This window comes from Daktulosphaira vitifoliae, unplaced genomic scaffold (genome assembly GCF_025091365.1).
Source record: "Daktulosphaira vitifoliae isolate Bord-2020 unplaced genomic scaffold, ASM2509136v1 Scaffold_5, whole genome shotgun sequence".
Taxonomy (NCBI): domain Eukaryota; kingdom Metazoa; phylum Arthropoda; class Insecta; order Hemiptera; family Phylloxeridae; genus Daktulosphaira; species Daktulosphaira vitifoliae.
The window spans coordinates 17637015-17660085 of NW_026099576.1; the positions used below are offsets into that span (position 1 = coordinate 17637015).

Sequence of the window (23071 nt, forward strand, 5' to 3'; positions counted from 1 at the left end):
TTAACTTTTGAAAGTGTTTCGGAAAGTCTGACACTTTTATATATACCTTAAATTAAATCTTATGTAATATACATTATTATGGAAAAAAAGATTACACACAATTTTTTTATGAGAAATAATATTTACATCCCTTTTACATTCGACATAATTTATCTTAACCAGGATATTAATAACAAAATAGTAGATCATGTAGCTTTTGGAATAATTCACTAATTTTTTTTAATTAAACACTATCTACAGAATTGCATTGAACCATTTTTTATGATAGTGATTTTAATCACTGTCAGATATCATATCTACTGGATCCAACTATGTCACGTCCCCACTGTGCTGGGTTTTTTATAATTTTTTTAATTTACTAACGATATATTTGTTCTAACCAATGAATTAATTTTCTTCTTCATTTTACTACAAAGTTTTATATATCTTTAAGAAGTATTAACAAATCTAAATTTCCGCCTTAGTTTTCCAAGTCCTTAATAAAAATAATAAAACAAAAGAAAAATGTATCACAACATCTATAAAATGTCTAACTCTAGTAATGATTATTTATAATTTTTTTTTACTCATTCATAATGTAAAACCTTAAATAAATTAGATTACTCTTGTTACCTAAATAGCATGCAAACTTCTTTGAAATCTTAATAAAAAAAAGTTGTAGTCTTACGTTACAAATCTTCNAATCTTAATAAAAAAAAGTTGTAGTCTTACGTTACAAATCTTGAGTCAACAACCAGATTACCTACCTAACACTATGCCTTTTAACGATCAAACAGCTGACAATGGACAGAATATTGTTAATTTATTCAGTAGTTTTTTCTCTTCTGTTTATAAAAAACAAATTAATCCCAATAGTTTTTTCGATGTTTAGGACAGGGGCACTAAATATTATAGTGCATACCTGAACCGGTTAAAAGCACTTAATACCGATTAGACGGTGTAGTGCAGGCATGACCAACGTGCGGCCCGCGACACTGTTCTATGCGGCCCATAGTTTAGTTTAGAATTTGAATAAAACAGTAGAAAAATTTGATAAATGCTTTATTTCAAATATGTCAGAAAAAAATTCAAATACAAAGTTAAAATCAGTGTGAAACTTGAGGTTGTTTTTGTAGCGCCAACTTCTTGATGTCAGGTTCAAATTTTGTAGTGGCAGCCCTTAGTAAGTAATGAAGATGATCATCTATAAGGCGAGATCTTTCTTTGCTTTTTATACATTTCATCCTTGAAAATGTTTTTTCACACAGATATGTCGATCCAAACATTGAAAAAACACGTTGAGCCAGTTTTTTTAATTCAGGAAAATTTTCGTCGTCAAGATTTTTGTAAAAGTTTGGTAAATTCTTTCGATTTTCTTCGTACAAGTCCTTCTGTAAAGTATTAGTTTTCAGTTCTATTATTTCCATTTGAAAATTTTCCTGAACTACAGCTTCATCCATCTGAAAAGGATTTTCAGTCAATCGAAACAACATACTTTGTTCTTTAAGTTTTTTAAACCGTGTATGAAAATCCGTTTTTAATTTTTCCAACAAGTCTACAAATTTTACTGTTGAAAAATTTAAAAAATTCTTTTCTTGTATTTTTTTACAGCAATTAAAGTGTATAAAATTTTTATTTTCAATTTGTCTACTAAATAGATTTAGTTTCAGCTCAAAAGCGGACACGTCATTTAAGAGTTCAAATATGAATTTGCCCTGTGTCTGTAGTTTTAAATTTAAATCATTGCAGTGACTAGATATGTCGGTCAAAAAGGCTAAGTCCCAAAGCCACAATGAATCAGAAAGTTGAACGAATATTTTTCCTTTCTCCGTCATAAAAATCTCTATCTCAGCAAGAAGATTAAAAAAGCGTGATAATACTTGGGCTCGGCTTAACCAACGTATCTGGTTGTGGTAAAGAACATCGGAAAATTCACTACCGACTTCTTCCAAAAATGCTTGGAATTGCCGATGATTCAAGCCACGGGAACGAATAAAGTTCACAATGTCTCTAACAACATTCATGACGTGGTCCATTTCGAGTACTTTGCAACATAACGCCTGCTGATGAATAATGCAATGAACAGGCAATGGCTGTTCTAAATTTTGAGTGGCCATTTGATGCAAAATTTTTGTGACTAATCCATTTTTTGAACCAATCATGCTTGGTGCACCATCTGTTGTTAGTCCGCAAAGATTTTTCCAATTTAAATTCAACTTTGTTATGCACTGCAAAACTTCTTCAAAAAGGTCATCTGCAGATGTGCGGTCTTTCATGCTCTGTAAAGATGCAAGCTCTTCAGTTATTGTAAATTCTCGATCTATTCCCCGCACAAAAATGAGTAATTGCGCTGTATCACGATTGTCCGTGCTTTCGTCCAAAGCCAAGGAAAAAAAAGAAAACTGTTCTGCTTTTGTTTGCAACTGATCTTGTAAATTTTTACCAATGTCTTCTATGCGACGAGTAATGGTGGGCCGAGATAGACTTATTTCTTTGAATGCAGAGCATTTCTCAGGAGCGATTTCTTCAATAGCTGCGATGATGCACTTTTTAATAAACTCGCCACTATTAAGCGCTTGTTGATCTTTCGCAATAAGATTTGCAATCTTATAACTTGCTGTAACGATATCGTCCTTTCCTTTTACTTGTCGCGAAAACATACTTTTGACAGCGCTTGTCTCGTCCGCGAATTTTTTTTTTAATAACTCCAATTTAGATTCGCGAGCCTTATCTTTAATACTTTCATATTTTGATTTGTGTTTGGTTTCATAATGCCTCTGAATATTAAATTCCTTATAAACAGCCACAGATTCATGACAAATAAGACAAGTTAGTTTCTCGTTGAATTGAATGAAAAAGTATTTATACATCCANCGACAAATAAGACAAGTTGGTTTCTCGTTGAATTGAATGAAAAAGTATTTATACATCCAAATGTCCTGAAAATGACGATTTTCTTCGGAAATTTTACGTATTTTTTTTTTTGTTTCAGACATTTTTATTAGGGTATTTATCACAGAGCTAAAAAAAATTATTTTTAAATAATAAATATTCGTTAATAATGATCAATTTTTATTTATAATGAAAAAATTTTTATTACCAATAATTCAATGCACTTAAATATCACTTTCACTGGAATATAGTCGCTTTAACATCATAAGCAGGAAACTAACTGACTCAAGTGTGCAAAGGACGCATCAATTAATAGTAGGCAATTGTTTGTGTTTATATTTATTTATAGTGTCAATGTTTTCTATCACCTTTAATCCCGCTCGTTTATGACCATATTTGGTAATGTTTACAATCTAAGTAGGTTTTTGATAATGTTTACAATAAAGATAGATTTTAGATAGATAACACATTTAATAATGTTTATAATATGGGTAGATTTAAATTAGATTATTAAAAATTTTTCAAAATGTGAATTTTCATAGATATGCGGCCCGTCTAAGTTTTGCTGAAATGACAAATGGCCCGCAAACTTAAAAAGGTTGGTCATGCCTGGTGCAGTGTAAATAGAGTCACTGTAATTGGGAGTATTCGCCTGCACAAGTCAGTGATCTATGTGACTAAATGTATAAGTGTGTATACACGTAGGTATACCCTTAAACTAAATAAATAAATAATTCAAGTTTTATACAACAATTAATAATAATATATTCAATAATTTTATTTTATTAAAAATTAATCTTGTTGTCTTGGGCTTAAAACAAAACTTGTATTCAGTGGCGTGCGGTCAGAGCAAGCTAGGTAAGCGGTAAAGCTCTGCATGGTTCGGTTTGAACTGGTCCGGACTGAACCAGACAAGACCACGGTTCGGTCCGGTTCAGTCTTATACTTCAAATAATAAATTGGTCCGGTCCTAGTTGGTCTGTAGTTAAAAATTATCGGTCCTTTTTATTACGGTCCCTTAAAAAGTTCATCGGTCCAGTTCTCGTCTTTAAAAGAATTTTAGGATCCGGTCTCGGTCCATCTTCAAATTGAGATAATAGTCTACTTTTAATAGCAGTATAGTATTATAAATATATTTGTATTATTGATTTTGGTAGAAACTCGTGCGTGATTTAATAAAAAAAAATCATAGTTTTTATCGTAATAGGTTTAAATTGTTTTCATTATAGTGAACGATGATAACACTCACTAAAAATGAATACAATAAATGTCACATAAAAGCTGAATTCTTTCAAATAATGACCCACGTGCCGATAGAATTTCCAGGATCCTGAAATATGATTTAAAATCATAATGCATATTGTATTGCTTTCTTACACTGTCAGTCGTTAAGTGTATTATATTATTTCATAGTTTTTCTGTACACTTTGGAATAAACTGATCGTTTTTATTGACTATAATTATATCTAGACATAGAAAGGCTATTACTACCCATTTAATAATATACAATATTTTAATTCAGTTAAGACTTAAAACCGTGTTTTTAAAAAATTACCCTTGTATTAATAACAATATTACATTTATGAGTATTTGTAAATTATGTTGAATAAAATAAAGTTGGGAAATATCAACCAACATAATCATCTGGCTTTATTTCTTTATCATTAACGAAAGACGTCAGTTATTTTCGAACTGCCTGTAAGTATTTTTTCTTATAAAATAAATTTTTAATTATTTAAAAAATAGTATAATAAAAATAAGCACATATGCTTTTTAAGAGAGATAGAAAATTATTTTGTTTTGTACAGCTTTAAATTGATAGGTGTTAATTTTTTGTTGTAAAATTAAACGTTACTCGTAAAATATTTATCGATGTAAAATAATATGCTAATAATAACTTGTTGAACCAAAATTTAACTCAGGCTAAATAAATAAAGTAATGGCTTTTACTTAACATTTTAAGTGAAAGCTTATTCAAATATATCGTAATAATTAACAATCAGTCATGATTTAATTACCCTATATGTAAGACAACATTTTTTTATATTAAATAAATTTGATGGTATGAAAAAAATTTGGGTTGCCATTTGATATTCGAAATGGTAACACAAAATTAAATTTTCGTTTAAATTGCTCAACAATGAATCGTTAATGTAAAAAAAAAAAAATTATTAACAATAATAATTTCAAAGCTATTTCGTGAGGCATAGTTAAGAAATCATTCTGTATGTGTAAACTAAATATGTTAAATTCTGTATAACACGAATTTGAAATTATTTTAGTTTATTCAAGGATATTTTTGAGTTATTGAATTTTCTTTATAGCCTATACAAGGTGATTCATTAATCATAAATCATTAAATCAATTACACACAAAATAAAAATAACTATAGTTAAAAAAAAACATTTTAGTCTTGTTTTTTTTTTAGAATCATGAGTAATTCTCAACAAATTCGCGAGTTCTTGAACTCAACTTCGGTGAGCTCTATTGATGATGACTTTTCAAATAATTCTATTATTCCTTCTTAGAAAATACAACTCAATCAACAATAAATTTAGAAAAAAATCCAGCATTTACCGTCTCTAAAAATACTGTTAAAAGAAAATTATTGAGTGTTTCTGGTGATTATACTTTGTTTCTTCACGATGGGAAAAGTAGTGTATGGAAGAAATTTAAAAGTGTTATGACAACATTTTTGTTGTATCTGGTTTAATTTAATCTGGACAGAGTTTTTTTATTTTATAGTCCGGTTCAGTTCGGTCCATTTAAAATTTCTATCCAGTCTGGTCCAATTTAAATTTCATATAACAGTTCAGTCCGGTCTTTTTTTTAGTTTTTCTGTTCGGTTCGGTCCGGTCCTTGAAAATTCGGACAATGCAGAGCTCTAGTAAGCGGATCATGCCCGGCCAAAAAGGAAGAAATAAAAAGATTAACATTTATAATGTTAAATAACAATTTGACTTATACATTAAAATTACAACAATTCATTAATTCTTATTTGAGTATTCAATTAAAAAAAAATGTTATTAGGTTTTTTTATAGGAAATTTAATGAATTTTTTTCGTATAGGCAATTTCTTTACAGAAGTGCTCGTATTTTGAATTGCCTAGCCCGTATCGTTATTTATAGGAATGACCGGTTGCGGTAGAAAGGGATATACATGTTTTTACGTGGCGGTTGAAAGCGCTTTGCCAAACCCTTATCGGTAATTTTAAAAACGGAACCCCAATATTTTTACGATACATATCGGATTATTTTCGTTATTAATATACTTTTATTATTATTTTATTATTAAGAACTTCTGCATAAAAAAAAAAATAATCCGGAATTTGATGATAAAGTTATAAATTAATTTTTGAAACAAGAAAGACGAATGGATTTTATCTATAAATAACTTTTAGATTGTAATTTTTATTAATAAAATACCTTTTTTTTTTTTTTTAACTTGAAATTTTATTTTAGCGCTTACCCAGCATAAAATATTACCGCACGCCACTGCTTGTATTGGATTAGTTTATATTTCTATAAAAAGCAGATGCTCAGATTGTAGATTATTTTTTAATGGTCATATTAAAGATATCTCCGCAGTAAAATGAAATCAAAGCAATTGAAATCTAAAAAATTATATAACTAAGTTAGAAAGCAAGTTTTTAATATGTTACTGATAATCTTTCAATGAACACAAAAATAAAAGAAAAAACGTAAAAATGTTATTATTGTATACGCTTCGAGTGTGGTTGATGGCGATTTTAGATAGTGGTAAACACTTGCTATGTTATGAGTAAAACTTCAAATGTTTCTATGTTTCACTAACTAGCAAAAAATTATCAACACAACCCTTCTTTTTGTGTAAAATGATGCGAAAACTCACGCTTATTTGGTTGGTGGTTCATTGTAAACTCAACACGATGCATTTATTTTTACGAAGATACTTTTTTTTCAAATAAAAAAAACAATTTGTATAAAATATAAAATAAGTATTTACGATTATACAATATATTCATAATATAACAGCAAATATCCTATGAAAATGAGTTCCTATGGCGGAACTCCTACTATCATTAATAACTTAAATTACAACGTTTATATTACATTTTTCGCATACAATAATATTACAATGAAGACGAAAGGATATTTTCGTCGGCTGGCGAAAGTATTTACATCAGTGGTTGGCTCGTGGGTGCTGGTGTTGGGATGCTACTTTAAATATAATACCGCTAGTCATAGGTATAAAAAATTGTCAAATTAAATATAATAAAATAAAACACAATACACATATTATTATTTTAAATGTCGCAGTGATAAATAGAAACGAAAATAATAATAATAATAGTGATTATACTATTATAGCAACTGATAACGACAAGCAGTTAATACTAAAAATAAAATACCTAATAGAGTAGTATACTAATGTTTTGCCGTATGGACGACACTGTCGGTCGTCCAAACACTACTCGTGTGTGTATGCGCATATATTGATGGAAACAACTAATGTTGCACACGACAAATGTATTATTTATTTTACTATTTAAAAATTTGTATTTTCAATAAAAATGTAGAATTAAGTATGTACAATTAATTTTCTTCTTGTAATTAATTTTAATAGGGGATGGGATCGTCCCGTCGTCCAAGCCACGAGCCGCCACTGTTTTTAACACGCTTATATTAGTTTCACATGTATGTTTGTTTGTTGTATGTTGTAAGTTTGTAACTCCACACGGCACGTGTTATTATGTTGCGTATCCCGTCGTGTATGACCTTGAGACTAGACCGTCGTACGCATTCACCCCACCCCGCTCACCGGTTGGCGCAATCACTATTTTCTGTATAATTTTTTTCCTGTATAATTTTATTTTTGGTTTTCGTACCCGTATACGCGTGCGTGTCATCAATTATATATATATATATAACAAATTTTTATTGTGATTGACACAGCCCCGCGTCGTTTCGTTATACACGATGCCCCACGACTCGTGACACCTTTATCAGCCATCGCCCTATTTTATGAGTATTAGGCTGACCAACACCAAGATCAGCAAGTGCCGCACGGCCGACGACGTCCCGCCGCTAATGATACCGTAGTCTTCTTCCCATTATCAAAGTGACAACGTCAACAAACCGATCCGCACTCGCGTACCGTTGTCATCTACGCGGCTAACCTTTTGACGCCTGAGGATCACGCCGGACATCGCGTCGTCGACGCTAGCGAAAGTGCCGAGATATTATGCAAAGATTATATATTCTTACCATCGCCGCTAATATTAATATATATATATATATATATATTAATATTTATATGTACGTATATGTTAATATTCATTTATATATCCCTACAGCCGACGCTGCTGCCGCCGTATATACCTCGTGAATGTTACGTTTACGTACTTAAGTCGCTCTACACGTATATATATATATATATATTTATTAATTACTATTAAAACTTATATATTAATACGCTTTATTCTCATTAAGGGATATATAGTGTATTTATTCCGATTACGGTGAATGATTGCCGTATTGTCATTTTTCGTCACTACCTCCACGTTGCGCGCCTGCTGCTTTCCTTGGATGTGGTAGCCGTTTTTCAGACTCCCTCTGCGGAATCGAACCCTGATTCCCCTTAACCCGTTACAACCATAATATTGATAGTAGTTACTATCATAACATGTAACTAAAAAGTAAAAAACCTAGCACAGTGGGGTCGCGGCATAGTGGGGATGTTGCATAGTTGGGTCCAGTATAGATTTAATCTGACAGTGATTAAAATCACTATCATAAGAAACGCTTCGATGCAAATCAGTAGATAGTGTTTAATTCTAAGAAATTGGTGGATAATTACAAAAGCTACATTATCTGCTAGTTTCTTATTAATACCCTGATTAAGATAAAGTATGTCGAATGAAAAAGGGATTATTAAAAAATATTATTTCTCATAAAAAAATTGTGTTGATTCGTACACTTNTTTTAAGCTTATTATAAAAATTATTTTTAACTTTTTAGTTCAATGTGCTTTAAAAGCGTGTTTTTTAGTTTTTTTAAACTATATTTATTTAATTATATTCAATCATAAAATGACGTAAGTGATCAAAAATAAGATGAAATATATATATGTTTAAGCAAATATGTGCTCGAAAATATTCTGTCATTTTTTTCTATTTTCTATTTATTTCTTACTAAAATTATTATTTTTGCACACTTGTCATTATTTTCTGTCAGAATCAAAATTATTCTATGAATAATTTAATTTAAATAGTTTATAATGAAATTTATTTTAATTTTATATAGTAAAGAATAATAAATTTACTACCACTGACACCTGTGATAAATAACAAATATTCTCCAATATTGACAATATTTCAGTATACGTTTAAATTGTATTTGTGTAGTAAACATAGTTGCTCTAATTATTTATTGAATTATATAAAACATAACCATTTCATCAGCACAATTGATAAATTTAATCTTCAATTTAAAAAGTGCTTAATAGGAAAAAGTATAGACAATAATATTCTGTAAGGGAGATGGGCGAATGGCGCCCAGTTAAGGAAAATCGTAATAAAAAGTATACTGATAGGAGCTAAATATTGATTTATATTTTAAAAGATAAAGATAAACTTATTCATTATCAATATTTCTATTTATTGCCTTGATCAAAAGTTTGGCGATTGGCTAAATATTCAATTCTTAGTAAAAATTAATTTTGGGCAGAGGTGTCGTGGTATACGGCGTATACCCACTTCTTTGTTTTTCTGTTATTGCGTATACTTATAAAATCATGAGTGATACGCGGGTATACGGCGTATACCCACTGTTAGTTTTCTTATTAGTGCATATACGTATTTATAAAATAGTTAAAGAGTATAGACTAAAGAATAAAATAAAAAGTAATATGTGGGTATCGAATATAGGTACGTTTGTCATAAAACACAAATTTTGAATAATTCTTATCAGTTTGTTTAATCTCTACAGTCATACCACATATAAACATATATCTGAAGTTATAAATACACAAATATGGCTCGAGACTATTATCATTTTAAAAATAGAATATAAATGTAAAACAAAACACTGTCAAAGTGTATAAATAAATATCAATAAAATAAATAGGATAATGTTTATCATTTCACGACAATTTTATTGACATTTGACAAAATTTAAAACATCGACCAGAAATTAACGATATAGCACATACTAAGTTGAAACTGAAAGTTATTGGGTTAACCTATAGCTGTTGAAATTGGTAATTTGTATTTTTCCGTAATAAACCGTTTACCAACCAATCTAGTATTTAATATATTACCTATAATGAATTAAGATAGTACTAACATGTACCTATTCACGTTTATTTCATTTATGTTTTAACGATTTGAAAACAATGATTGTAAGATTATTTTATTACTGCATAAAGTTTATTGTTTATTTATAAAAAATATAACAGTATCTAATAATACATTTATCGATTGTATGACTATGAAATTTAATTTATGTAAGAACTTAGAAGTGTCAGTAAAAATATTCGAGTAATAGTTTGGAAGTTGGAAGGAGCAACTGGGAGGGTTAGGAGTTTTAGTTGCATTATGTAATAATTAGAAAATACATATACAGTTAAAACATCATAATATTTGTATTCCGTCCCCCAAAACTATGTTATAGTTAAGGCCTTTGAAAAGTAGTGTAGGGGTGAAATTACCCACGTTTCCTCATTTAGGTTTTTAACTTATCTATTGATCAAATTACGACTATATCACTGTTGATAATGTGAAATATTGTATGTAGAAAATATAAAGTGCAATGGGGGGTGTGGGGAGCAGAGCCCCTCACGTTATTCTTTATTCATTATATAGGCGTATACCCATAAACATTTTTAGGACTACACCACTGATTTTTGGTGTTGTTAAACATACGTGTTGGTAATCCCGTCCATGCTTATGGATAAGGGCACACATTATTTTACAATATAGTTATAACAATAGAAAATACTAATTTTAATATTTTTTTATTTATTTATTGTCTTCTCGTACACCGTTACCAATAATACATTTTTGACAAGAATCTTTTAAATTAAAAATATTAATTTTGTGTTTATTTTAAGTAAAATATGTTGGATTTCAATTATGATATTGTTGTTATATACAATTGAATAAATTTAAATTTAATAAAATGTCGGAAAATAATATGAAAAACAGTAAAATCTTAAAAAAATGGCTATAACCAAATTATTACATTGTCTTGCTTAAATTTTATAACCAAAGATTATAAATATTTAATTCCAACTACCAAAAGATTATAAAACTTGATGTGTTATTGAAAAAATTGCACAAATGAACACGTTGTAATTTGCGAAAATGAACAACAAACAGCAATAAAAAATCGAAAGTTGACTTTTTGATACTAAACATTGCAGCGTATTTTGATAAATAAGAATATTTATAAGACTTTTTAAAATTAGATTTCAATTTTAAAAAATTAAAATTGATAAAAACACTTGTATGCGTGTAAACTCCTAAAAAAACTAATAACTACACTTCACAAACTCCGATAAACTCGATATTTCTTAAAAATCCTATTATCCATTGACACATAAGTTATCAATAATTTTCTAGCATTTAAAATCCATGAAAGGGATTCACTAAATTGACACAGCTATTCGTTGTCTTTATTAAAGCTCTTAAAATAAATTTTAATCAGAAGGGCGATAACTTTAGTCTGGTTGCTGACAAGACTGAAGTGATTTTGTTCATCGGCCGGTACAAGTTTACATCATACTGATCACTATGATCAGCAGATCTTTCTGAAAGATTCCATGACGTATCTTGCGTTCGTCACCGACAAACGCCTAATGTGTTGTATACGCTCTTTCGGTGCGAGTCGTGGGCGCTGGATAGAGACTGTTTGGAGTCCCACTGAAGTTCACGTTCCGTGTTGGGTTCATGATAAACCTGATGGTAAGGAACCGAAGGTGTGATATCTTATGAAGGCGTTCGATGAATCAGTTATGAATCTCAAAGAATTAGCAAAAGACCTGTGATAGTGGCAGCCACGTCGCCTGGTTCAGGATGACCCGAGGCGTTGGTTTGGGCCGGCGTCTTGAGGTGTTGCATATGAATTTTATATAAGTGTGTAAATTATAGAGCCCCGACGTTTCGAAATGTCCTGTCTTACCACCAAAAAAAAATTAAATAAAACAAAGTTAAACACTTTGGGGTGCTGTTTTAATGTTGCACCAAAGTTGCGGTAAATTATATTTGGAAGAAAAGCTTAAATTAAATGTGTTTATTACAAATAATTTAATAAAATCAAGACACTATTTGATTTCTCTTAAGATAAGGATGGATATTTCGACAAAACTAGATTGTTAAAATTTTGTTTTTTCTTAGTGCTGTAAAATTGTATTGTTAATTAAAATTTTAGTTGTTTTAATAAACCATTTTGTATACAGCACAAACGTATTATTACTAAATAAGATTTTGTAGAGTTTACTACTACACTTGATATTTTAACTAAACAATTCTTTATAAATATTAATCCTATACATTTTTCTCAATTTTTAGTAACGATAAAAAAAATAGTCAATTGTCTTTTATTAAAATTTTATAGATTTTACTTGAAATTATAATCGTAAATTCATTTGTAAAATTTTTTATAGAATGATTATATATAATCATACGGTATATATTTATTAATTATACATCTTAAGCCGGATTCCCACGACTGGTGTATTTGACAAGTATACCAATAATTGTATACTTGCCAAATCATCCAATTATTAACAATTGGAGCGTTCCCATGACTGGTATACTTGACAAGTATACCAGTACTTGTACTCTTGTATAAGTAATAAATAAAAGCCAAGTATATTGTTCCTACGACTGGATCAAATGCCATATATTTGTATTTGGGGTGGGACCTGAAAAATATTAAGTCATGTATCATTTGCTTTTTTGCAGTGTTTGGATGTTTCAGTGAGTGACTTAAAATACATTTTTTAGTATTGCTAGTTTTGATACTTTTTAGTTTAATATTTTTTAAGTTAAAATAATTCTTTATCTGTAAATATATAATGAAATGAAACTTATAATTCCCAGAGTAATATTTCAAGACTTTATATTTATACTATAACTTAACTATCACAACATAATTGACCGGGTCGGATGTTTTACTTGACACTTGAATAATATGCTAAAAACAATTTATTCTATTTTTTACTAATGACACGATTCTTTTAATCATATACAAATCAAATAATTACATATAATACGAACATTAAGTAATAAAATAAAGTTAATAACATCACCCAGCCACTTGACACTTCTTCAGTTGCGTGATATTGCAATGCTTGAGATTTCCACAACAAATACCTCTTGGCCGACGCCAACCATTCTGAGCGCCATAATTAGCTTTATAGTGACATGACGCACTAACTCGACGAACCACAGAAAAGGAAACACCACCGGTGTGAGTACACGGAGAATACCAACTCCAAATATGGATTGAGTCTCCAATAACCGCACGTTGGGGCCTTGCTTATACAGGCCGACACAAACCCAACAAAAACCACGCCAGCTCACTGGCTACGAGTCAAAGAAGTTAGCGGTTCGATACAACGTCAACCGCGGACACAAACGTAATGCGAGCAAGGTGACGGTAGTGCCTGACACGATTGTTGTCATTACAATGAGAGGGGTAATGCGATTTCAAGCTACGTGGAACTTGACCGGCTACACACATAACTTTTGAACATTAACCATAATTTTTAGTTTTTATTGATCTAATTAACCTTAAGTTAATTAAAATGGATAGTGATAATGATAAAATGGCTATTTATACTTCATACATTATTATGTGTGGAGAGTACTTAAAGTACAAACAATTAATTGAAAAAAAAAGTACAAAAAAAAAAGAAGATAGTGGATGACATGGTTATATAAAGGCAGACAAAGGTAAGTTTTTTTTATTAATTTTACGTTAAAAACTTGTAAATTACATTTATTAATCGATTTTAAGTAGCCAAATAGTTTATTAATACTTCCTACCAAAGTAAATTTTTTTTTCATGTATAATTTTTAAAATTTTAATTATTATTAACTATAATATGAATAATTAATTAGTTAGATTCNAACAACCATATGGCTTTCAAAAAATACATCAGCACATTTTTTATTTAACCTTCGACGTTGTCGCTTTGAACTTTTTATACTTTTTACATTATTCTGATAACTATCAAACACAACAATTACATCAGTACCAAAGTGTTTTTTTAAATAAGTAACATAAGATTCACAAATTAATTCAAATGTTTGATACATTTGCCAAATAACTTTATGGAGGAGAAATTCTCCATCAATTACATACTTTGCACTAGTAATATATAAACTTTCTAAAGGTATGTGCTGTAAAATATCATATAAGGCAGATTTTTTTGTTTTTCTAAGACCGTTTTCATCAAATAATGCCAAAGGGAAAGGTGCGAGTTCAAATTGAAGATATGACAAAAGTTCTTCATCACTTTTTTTTAAAATAGCGATTCGTTGAAATAGTAGTAATGGGTTTACTTTAATTATTTCATTATTAATTTTAATACCAGAAGTTATTGAAGCTAGAGTTATAACTTTATTTGACCTTTTAAGTTTTATATCATGAAAGTTATTACCCACCATTGAATTTACTAAAACAAGACCAATTTCATATGCTTTATGACAATTTACTTTATCATTACCAGAAATTCCGGTGGCAATTGACATAATATAATTGTTGTTTGGGAATGGATAATTTAATGAAAACCATTTGACAATTTTTTCAACATCACTATCATCACGAGATATCCTAGACTCACGTAGTTCGATGTGCTGTTCGCTTGTACTGGAAGAAAGATTTACAAAATTTTCAATGTTAGCACAAATATTATTTAAAACAGGCATACTCAAAATCCATTTATTTATTACGCTATTCGTCATACCTCTACCATGTGTTAGACCACCAGCTGTTTTCATTGTCCGCATAAGAGTTTGTTCAATCGTCATATCTGTCCATATACCAGACCAAGTTTTATCTACGCGACGAATAGTAAAGTAACTTTTATTTACAAACTTTGAATATTCTGCAGTATTCATTTTATTCTCTAATGTAAGCATATCTTGTAAATACATATAAGTAGCCTTAGCGTATGGAATGTGACCGCATGCTTGAAAATAAGGAAGCATGTCTCTACAACAAGTTAAATGTAGACACCAGTCACCTAATCTTTCGGCTTGAATAAACTTTTTCATTAATGTAACCATTTCAAAATATTGTATCCATAACGCAGCTGTTGGACTTAGATTTTTAATTAAACTAACTTCGGTTATAAATTTATTAGTTATAGAAATAAAAGTTATGTCTTCATTTGTTTTTTCCATACTTGTGGGATCCACAAAGTAATTATTAAAGTACTCTTGAACTTTAACTCGCTCATCTTCAGTTAGATCAATTCTTTCAAAAATAAGTTTTGACAAAGCTAAATGCGTTAATGAATGCGCTCGGATAGATCTCGAATAGGCATGACCAGATAGTAGTTTTTCTACAGAATTTGGTGCATATATAGTATTTAACATTTCCTGAAGTCCACTATTTGACATTAGATACCCAATGCAGCCCATAAAAGACATCAGTAAATGAAAGCCCCCGAGTCGAACAATGACGTTTGAAAGTTCTTTACGATAAGTATGAACTATATCTTTTGCTTTAATATACAATGGTAAATCAAAAGTAACAAATGTAGTTTTTTGATTGATTTCATTTGATTTTTTTACTGCAAAATGGAGTACTGTTGAAATTGCATCATAACTATGAGCTGGTAAATTTACAAATGGTAAAAAAGTTATTTGTGAAAGTGAATAGTCTATAGGCAAAATTTGACTCACATTTTCCATATAGCCATTCCAACCACTCAAATTTTTAATTTTTATATATTTTCCACAGGCCCATAAAACATCAATAGGTTGTAGGTATTTTGTAGTTTTTAAAAATGTAACCAATTGGTTGAGATCTTGAATTTCAACATTTTTTAATCCACTTTCAACTTGTTTTTCATAATAAAAAATGGGTACTTGACCATACTTGCTTATTTCATTTGAAGATGGAAGTTTTTTAACTAGGAGTATAGGTTCATTAGGAATAACTGATGTTGCTGGTGTAGAACAGCATATACCACCCATTATATGAATAGTATTTAAACCATCGATAGTACATGAGTTAAAATCAGCATTGTCAAAGACGAATTGGCTGAAAGAGTTTTTNATCGATTGTATGACTATGAAATTTAATTTATGTAAGAACTTAGAAGTGTCAGTAAAAATATTCGAGTAATAGTTTGGAAGTTGGAAGGAGCAACTGGGAGGGTTAGGAGTTTTAGTTGCATTATGTAATAATTAGAAAATACATATACAGTTAAAACATCATAATATTTGTATTCCGTCCCCCAAAACTATGTTATAGTTAAGGCCTTTGAAAAGTAGTGTAGGGGTGAAATTACCCACGTTTCCTCATTTAGGTTTTTAACTTATCTATTGATCAAATTACGACTATATCACTGTTGATAATGTGAAATATTGTATGTAGAAAATATAAAGTGCAATGGGGGGTGTGGGGAGCAGAGCCCCTCACGTTATTCTTTATTCATTATATAGGCGTATACCCATAAACATTTTTAGGACTACACCACTGATTTTGGGTGTTGTTAAACATACGTGTTGGTAATCCCGTCCATGCTTATGGATAAGGGCACACATTATTTTACAATATAGTTATAACAATAGAAAATACTAATTTTAATATTTTTTTATTTATTTATTGTCTTCTCGTACACCGTTACCAATAATACATTTTTGACAAGAATCTTTTAAATTAAAAATATTAATTTTGTGTTTATTTTAAGTAAAATATGTTGGATTTCAATTATGATATTGTTGTTATATACAATTGAATAAATTTAAATTTAATAAAATGTCGGAAAATAATATGAAAAACAGTAAAATCTTTAAAAAATGGCTATAACCAAATTATTACATTGTCTTGCTTAAATTTTATAACCAAAGATTATAAATATTTAATTCCAACTACCAAAAGATTATAAAACTTGATGTGTTATTGAAAAAATTGCACAAATGAACACGTTGTAATTTGCGAAAATGAACAACAAACAGCAATAAAAAATCGAAAGTTGACTTTTTGATACTAAACATTGCAGCGTATTTTGATAAATAAGAATATTTATAAGACTTTTTAAAATTAGATTTCAATTTTAAAAAAATTAAAATTGATAAAAACACTTGTATGCGTGTAAACTCCTAAAAAAACTAATAACTACACTTCACAAACTCCGATAAACTCGATATTTCTTAAAAATCCTATTATCCATTGACACATAAGTTATCAATAATTTTCTAGCATTTAAAATCCATGAAAGGGATTCACTAAATTGACACAGCTATTCGTTGTCTTTATTAAAGCTCTTAAAATAAATTTTAATCAGAAGGGCGATAACTTTAGTCTGGTTGCTGACAAGACTGAAGTGATTTTGTTCATCGGCCGGTACAAGTTTACATCATACTGATCACTATGATCAGCAGATCTTTCTGAAAGATTCCATGACGTATCTTGCGTTCGTCACCGACAAACGCCTAATGTGTTGTATACGCTCTTTCGGTGCGAGTCGTGGGCGCTGGATAGAGACTGTTTGGAGTCCCACTGAAGTTCACGTTCCGTGTTGGGTTCATGATAAACCTGATGGTAAGGAACCGAAGGTGTGATATCTTATGAAGGCGTTCGATGAATCAGTTATGAATCTCAAAGAATTAGCAAAAGACCTGTGATAGTGGCAGCCACGTCGCCTGGTTCAGGATGACCCGAGGCGTTGGTTTGGGCCGGCGTCTTGAGGTGTTGCATATGAATTTTATATAAGTGTGTAAATTATAGAGCCCCGACGTTTCGAAATGTCCTGTCTTACCACCAAAAAAAAATTAAATAAAACAAAGTTAAACACTTTGGGGTGCTGTTTTAATGTTGCACCAAAGTTGCGGTAAATTATATTTGGAAGAAAAGCTTAAATTAAATGTGTTTATTACAAATAATTTAATAAAATCAAGACACTATTTGATTTCTCTTAAGATAAGGATGGATATTTCGACAAAACTAGATTGTTAAAATTTTGTTTTTTCTTAGTGCTGTAAAATTGTATTGTTAATTAAAATTTTAGTTGTTTTAATAAACCATTTTGTATACAGCACAAACGTATTATTACTAAATAAGATTTTGTAGAGTTTACTACTACACTTGATATTTTAACTAAACAATTCTTTATAAATATTAATCCTATACATTTTTCTCAATTTTTAGTAACGATAAAAAAAATAGTCAATTGTCTTTTATTAAAATTTTATAGATTTTACTTGAAATTATAATCGTAAATTCATTTGTAAAATTTTTTATAGAATGATTATATATAATCATACGGTATATATTTATTAATTATACATCTTAAGCCGGATTCCCACGACTGGTGTATTTGACAAGTATACCAATAATTGTATACTTGCCAAATCATCCAATTATTAACAATTGGAGCGTTCCCATGACTGGTATACTTGACAAGTATACCAGTACTTGTACTCTTGTATAAGTAATAAATAAAAGCCAAGTATATTGTTCCTACGACTGGATCAAATGCCATATATTTGTATTTGGGGTGGGACCTGAAAAATATTAAGTCATGTATCATTTGCTTTTTTGCAGTGTTTGGATGTTTCAGTGAGTGACTTAAAATACATTTTTTAGTATTGCTAGTTTTGATACTTTTTAGTTTAATATTTTTTAAGTTAAAATAATTCTTTATCTGTAAAAATATAATGAAATGAAACTTATAATTCCCAGAGTAATATTTCAAGACTTTATATTTATACTATAACTTAACTATCACAACATAATTGACCGGGTCGGATGTTTTACTTGACACTTGAATAATATGCTAAAAACAATTTATTCTATTTTTTACTAATGACACGATTCTTTTAATCATATACAAATCAAATAATTACATATAATACGAACATTAAGTAATAAAATAAAGTTAATAACATCACCCAGCCACTTGACACTTCTTCAGTTGCGTGATATTGCAATGCTTGAGATTTCCACAACAAATACCTCTTGGCCGACGCCAACCATTCTGAGCGCCATAATTAGCTTTATAGTGACATGACGCACTAACTCGACGAACCACAGAAAAGGAAACACCACCGGTGTGAGTACACGGAGAATACCAACTCCAAATATGGATTGAGTCTCCAATAACCGCACGTTGGGGCCTTGCTTATACAGGCCGACACAAACCCAACAAAAACCACGCCAGCTCACTGGCTACGAGTCAAAGAAGTTAGCGGTTCGATACAACGTCAACCGCGGACACAAACGTAATGCGAGCAAGGTGACGGTAGTGCCTGACACGATTGTTGTCATTACAATGAGAGGGGTAATGCGATTTCAAGCTACGTGGAACTTGACCGGCTACACACATAACTTTTGAACATTAACCATAATTTTTAGTTTTTATTGATCTAATTAACCTTAAGTTAATTAAAATGGATAGTGATAATGATAAAATGGCTATTTATACTTCATACATTATTATGTGTGGAGAGTACTTAAAGTACAAACAATTAATTGAAAAAAAAAGTACAAAAAAAAAAGAAGATAGTGGATGACATGGTTATATAAAGGCAGACAAAGGTAAGTTTTTTTTATTAATTTTACGTTAAAAACTTGTAAATTACATTTATTAATCGATTTTAAGTAGCCAAATAGTTTATTAATACTTCCTACCAAAGTAAATTTTTTTTTCATGTATAATTTTTAAAATTTTAATTATTATTAACTATAATATGAATAATTAATTAGTTAGATTCCCTAAAAATTAGAGAAAAAAATACGACAGAGTAAAACTAATGGTGTTTCAGCTAAGCACCGTATATAATTTTTTACTTGTAAAAGTGAAACAGAATTTTACAAATATAAACATTTTAGTAAAATATTAAACTATCCAATAATATTTACTTTATACTTAATATTTATAAATTAATAAGTTATATAATTAATACATTATGTAATTAACCTTAACTATTAAATTATATTTACAATTATACCAAAAAATAGTTTTACTTATCTAATAAATTAAATAAACTAATTAGGCCAATATAAACCACCGCTATACTGTACAAATATAGGTGGGTGGGGAAGAAAAAATTATGTTATCGATAGCCACCCTAATATCAAATATTGGCCAAATACTTGACAAGTACAGAAGTGTGCACTAGTGAACTACAAGTGTAAACTTGTCAAGCCATTAATTCCTTTGACTTGTGTTACATTTACCGACAATCTGCGGGAAACTGACAATTGACCAATAATTGTACAAGTATAGTGTTTCGACGGCTTGACAAGTGTACACAAGTCACAAATATTTGGCAAGTACACCAGTCGTGGGAATCCGGCTCTAGCCAAGACAATTTTATATTTATTTTGGTATATTACTAAAACGTATCATTAAAAAAATATATTTTTCTGTATATCATTCAAAGAAATAGATGATACAAAAAAAAAAATTTATTTAAAAATCAATGAATTGTCACATTTTTTACCGAAAGATTTACCAGTCGATTTAATTACAGATAAATCTATACAACTTTTTAGACGATTTAACATATAAACAGATTTCTTAAAAATAGACCAACATTTTGTGAAGAAAACGAAGACTTCTAAAAAGGTAAAAAAATAATTGCAGAAATAGTAGTAGTTGCAATACGGCTTAGCGTTATGTACAACTAATGGAGGACTACAACAGCATATTAACAAAAGATGAAGAACAAAAAATACAACTAAAAATGAAAATATTTATAATTTTTCAAAAGTTTATTGACTAAAATATATGATAATTATTATTTATTTTTTGCAGACCGTACAAAACAATTGGAGGATGTACCCTAATTATAATCATAGTACACTAAATAAACAGTTTTATTTAATCGTATTTAGATTATTAATATTATTAAAACAGCAAAACCTTTAATCTGACTATAATATTATATAAGTCTAATATTTTAGAAAATTAAATTCTACAATATTTTTATTTAAAATATTTTGTTGTTAAGTGATTATTTCAAATATTAAGAATAATTTATGTTCAAAAAGTGAATTTTATGAAAATTTTGTTAATGCTTTTTTTGAAAAAAATCTATAATTTATATTTTATACATTTTTACGCTAAGTGTGTTACTTTTAGAAATAATTATCAAAATCTGAAAAATTACCTTTTTTGAGAGAATTTTTAACTCCGATTCGCCACTTGAAGAGTGTAACTTATCAAAACTAAATTTTACCCAAATGACTCGTATAATAACGAAAAAAATTGGAAGGTAAAGAGATTAATCAATAAAAGTTTATAAAATAAGAGCCACCCTAATATTCAACCTTCTCATACCCTTACATTAATTTTTAGCTTCGATGCGAAGCTGAGAAGGTATTAATTTTACTATGATGTGTTTTTTTTTTTTTCAGATATCATCTATACTTGTCCCATCTATGCCTCGTCCACACTGTGCCTTGACCCCACTGTGCTACCGTTTTTTTTTATTTACCAAGATACATATAATTATCATTCAGTATAATAGATTTTTACTTATTATTATTATTATATTCAAATAGTTATTTAGGTTTTTACCGCACTATGATTAAAATATTTCTTATGATTATTTATTGTTATTATTTTTCGATTTTTTTTTTTTTTTTAATATAACGCGTATAAAATAATAATTATGTGAAACTAAATGATTTTAAAAATGTCACAAATTTAATTCATTAATAATAAACATTTGAATAAAGAATAAAAAGTCATTATTTAACGTAAAATTAAAACTTTACTTGATTAGCACCAAAAGAAATTATGAACATTTTGAATACTCAAATGATAAAAAACCTGTGAGAATCCATTAACAGTGTCGTAAAATGTACACCCATAAAAGTAGTATTGCAAAAATATTATTATTATTATTATTATTATAGTCATATGTGCATTTAACTTTAACTGACGTGGGTTTAAAAGATTTCTTATATAAAATATATTAATCACATTTAAAGGATAAATTTTGCAAAGTATACAGTGATCAAAATTTTAAGAATTAATGACACATTAAATTGAAAAACGTATTTAGATTCTGATTCTTTAATTAAAAATATTTTTTATTTTAGCTTTGATGTAAAGCTGAGAAAGTATTGGTTTTACTATGATGTGTTTTTTTTTGTGTATGTTACCACTTTTTCTCAGCTCTCGCCAGACCGATTTCTTTAATGATACGTCAAAAGATCACAAATCGTATCTAGTCGAAGACATTACCCTCAAAAATTGAAAAAATTTCACTCGTTCCCCTTAAATGGGGAAATCTCCAAAAAAATTACAAATTTAAAAATCATTAATTTTCGAAATTTTTTCTATTTCTTTTTACTTAAAACTAATATAATTATTTCAAAATAGAATAAATCGATATAATTTTTTTTAAAAGATGCATAATGTTTTACCTATCATTTGGGTATTTNTTAAAAGATGCATAATGTTTTACCTATCATTTGGGTATTTTTTTTATAAATTTGGCTCTAAACCTGCCTACAGGAGGGCATTTAAAATAACAACTTTTTCAAAAAAAATTAACTTTTTCGTCCCTTCAAGGAAAAACCCCTTATTTATGAGGAACCCTTTTTATGTTATATATTATAATTAAAACATAATTTCAAAATTGAAATTTTAAATTGACTGAATGTTTGGGTTTGTAAACTCTCATAAGCGGCATTAAATTTAAGAAAATAGCAATTTTCAGATTCAAAATTATTCAATCAATATAATTTTAGCTTCGATGCGAAGCTGAGAAGGTATTAATTTTACCATGATGTGTTTATTTTTTTTTTTATTTTTTTTTTTGTGTCTGTCACTACTTTTTCTCAGCTCTCACTGGACCGATTTCTTTTAACAATACGTCAAAAGATCACAAATCGTATCTAGTTGAAGACATTACCCTTAAAAATTTAAAAATTTTCCCTCGTTCCCCGCAAATGGGGGAAATATCCAAAAAAATTACAAATTTAAAAATCGACAAATTTTGTCATTTTTTTCACTTTTTTT

General features: G+C 29.1%; 2 protein-coding genes across 2 annotated transcripts in view; one reads left to right on the plus strand and one right to left on the minus strand.

Annotated features, from left to right (window-relative positions):
* The window catches only part of LOC126906539 (uncharacterized), a 66062-nt gene that overhangs the window by 32165 nt on the left and 10826 nt on the right, over positions 1–23071 (minus strand). The window lies entirely within an intron of this gene.
* Positions 1–23071, plus strand: part of LOC126906545 (activating transcription factor 7-interacting protein 1-like) — a 33395-nt gene that overhangs the window by 5043 nt on the left and 5281 nt on the right. Inside the window, exon 2 of the mRNA XM_050687125.1 lies at positions 3414–3572. Coding sequence (XP_050543082.1) covers positions 3449–3572 — 124 coding nt within the window. The 5' untranslated portion in view covers positions 3414–3448. The remainder of the gene's footprint in view (positions 1–3413; positions 3573–23071) is intronic.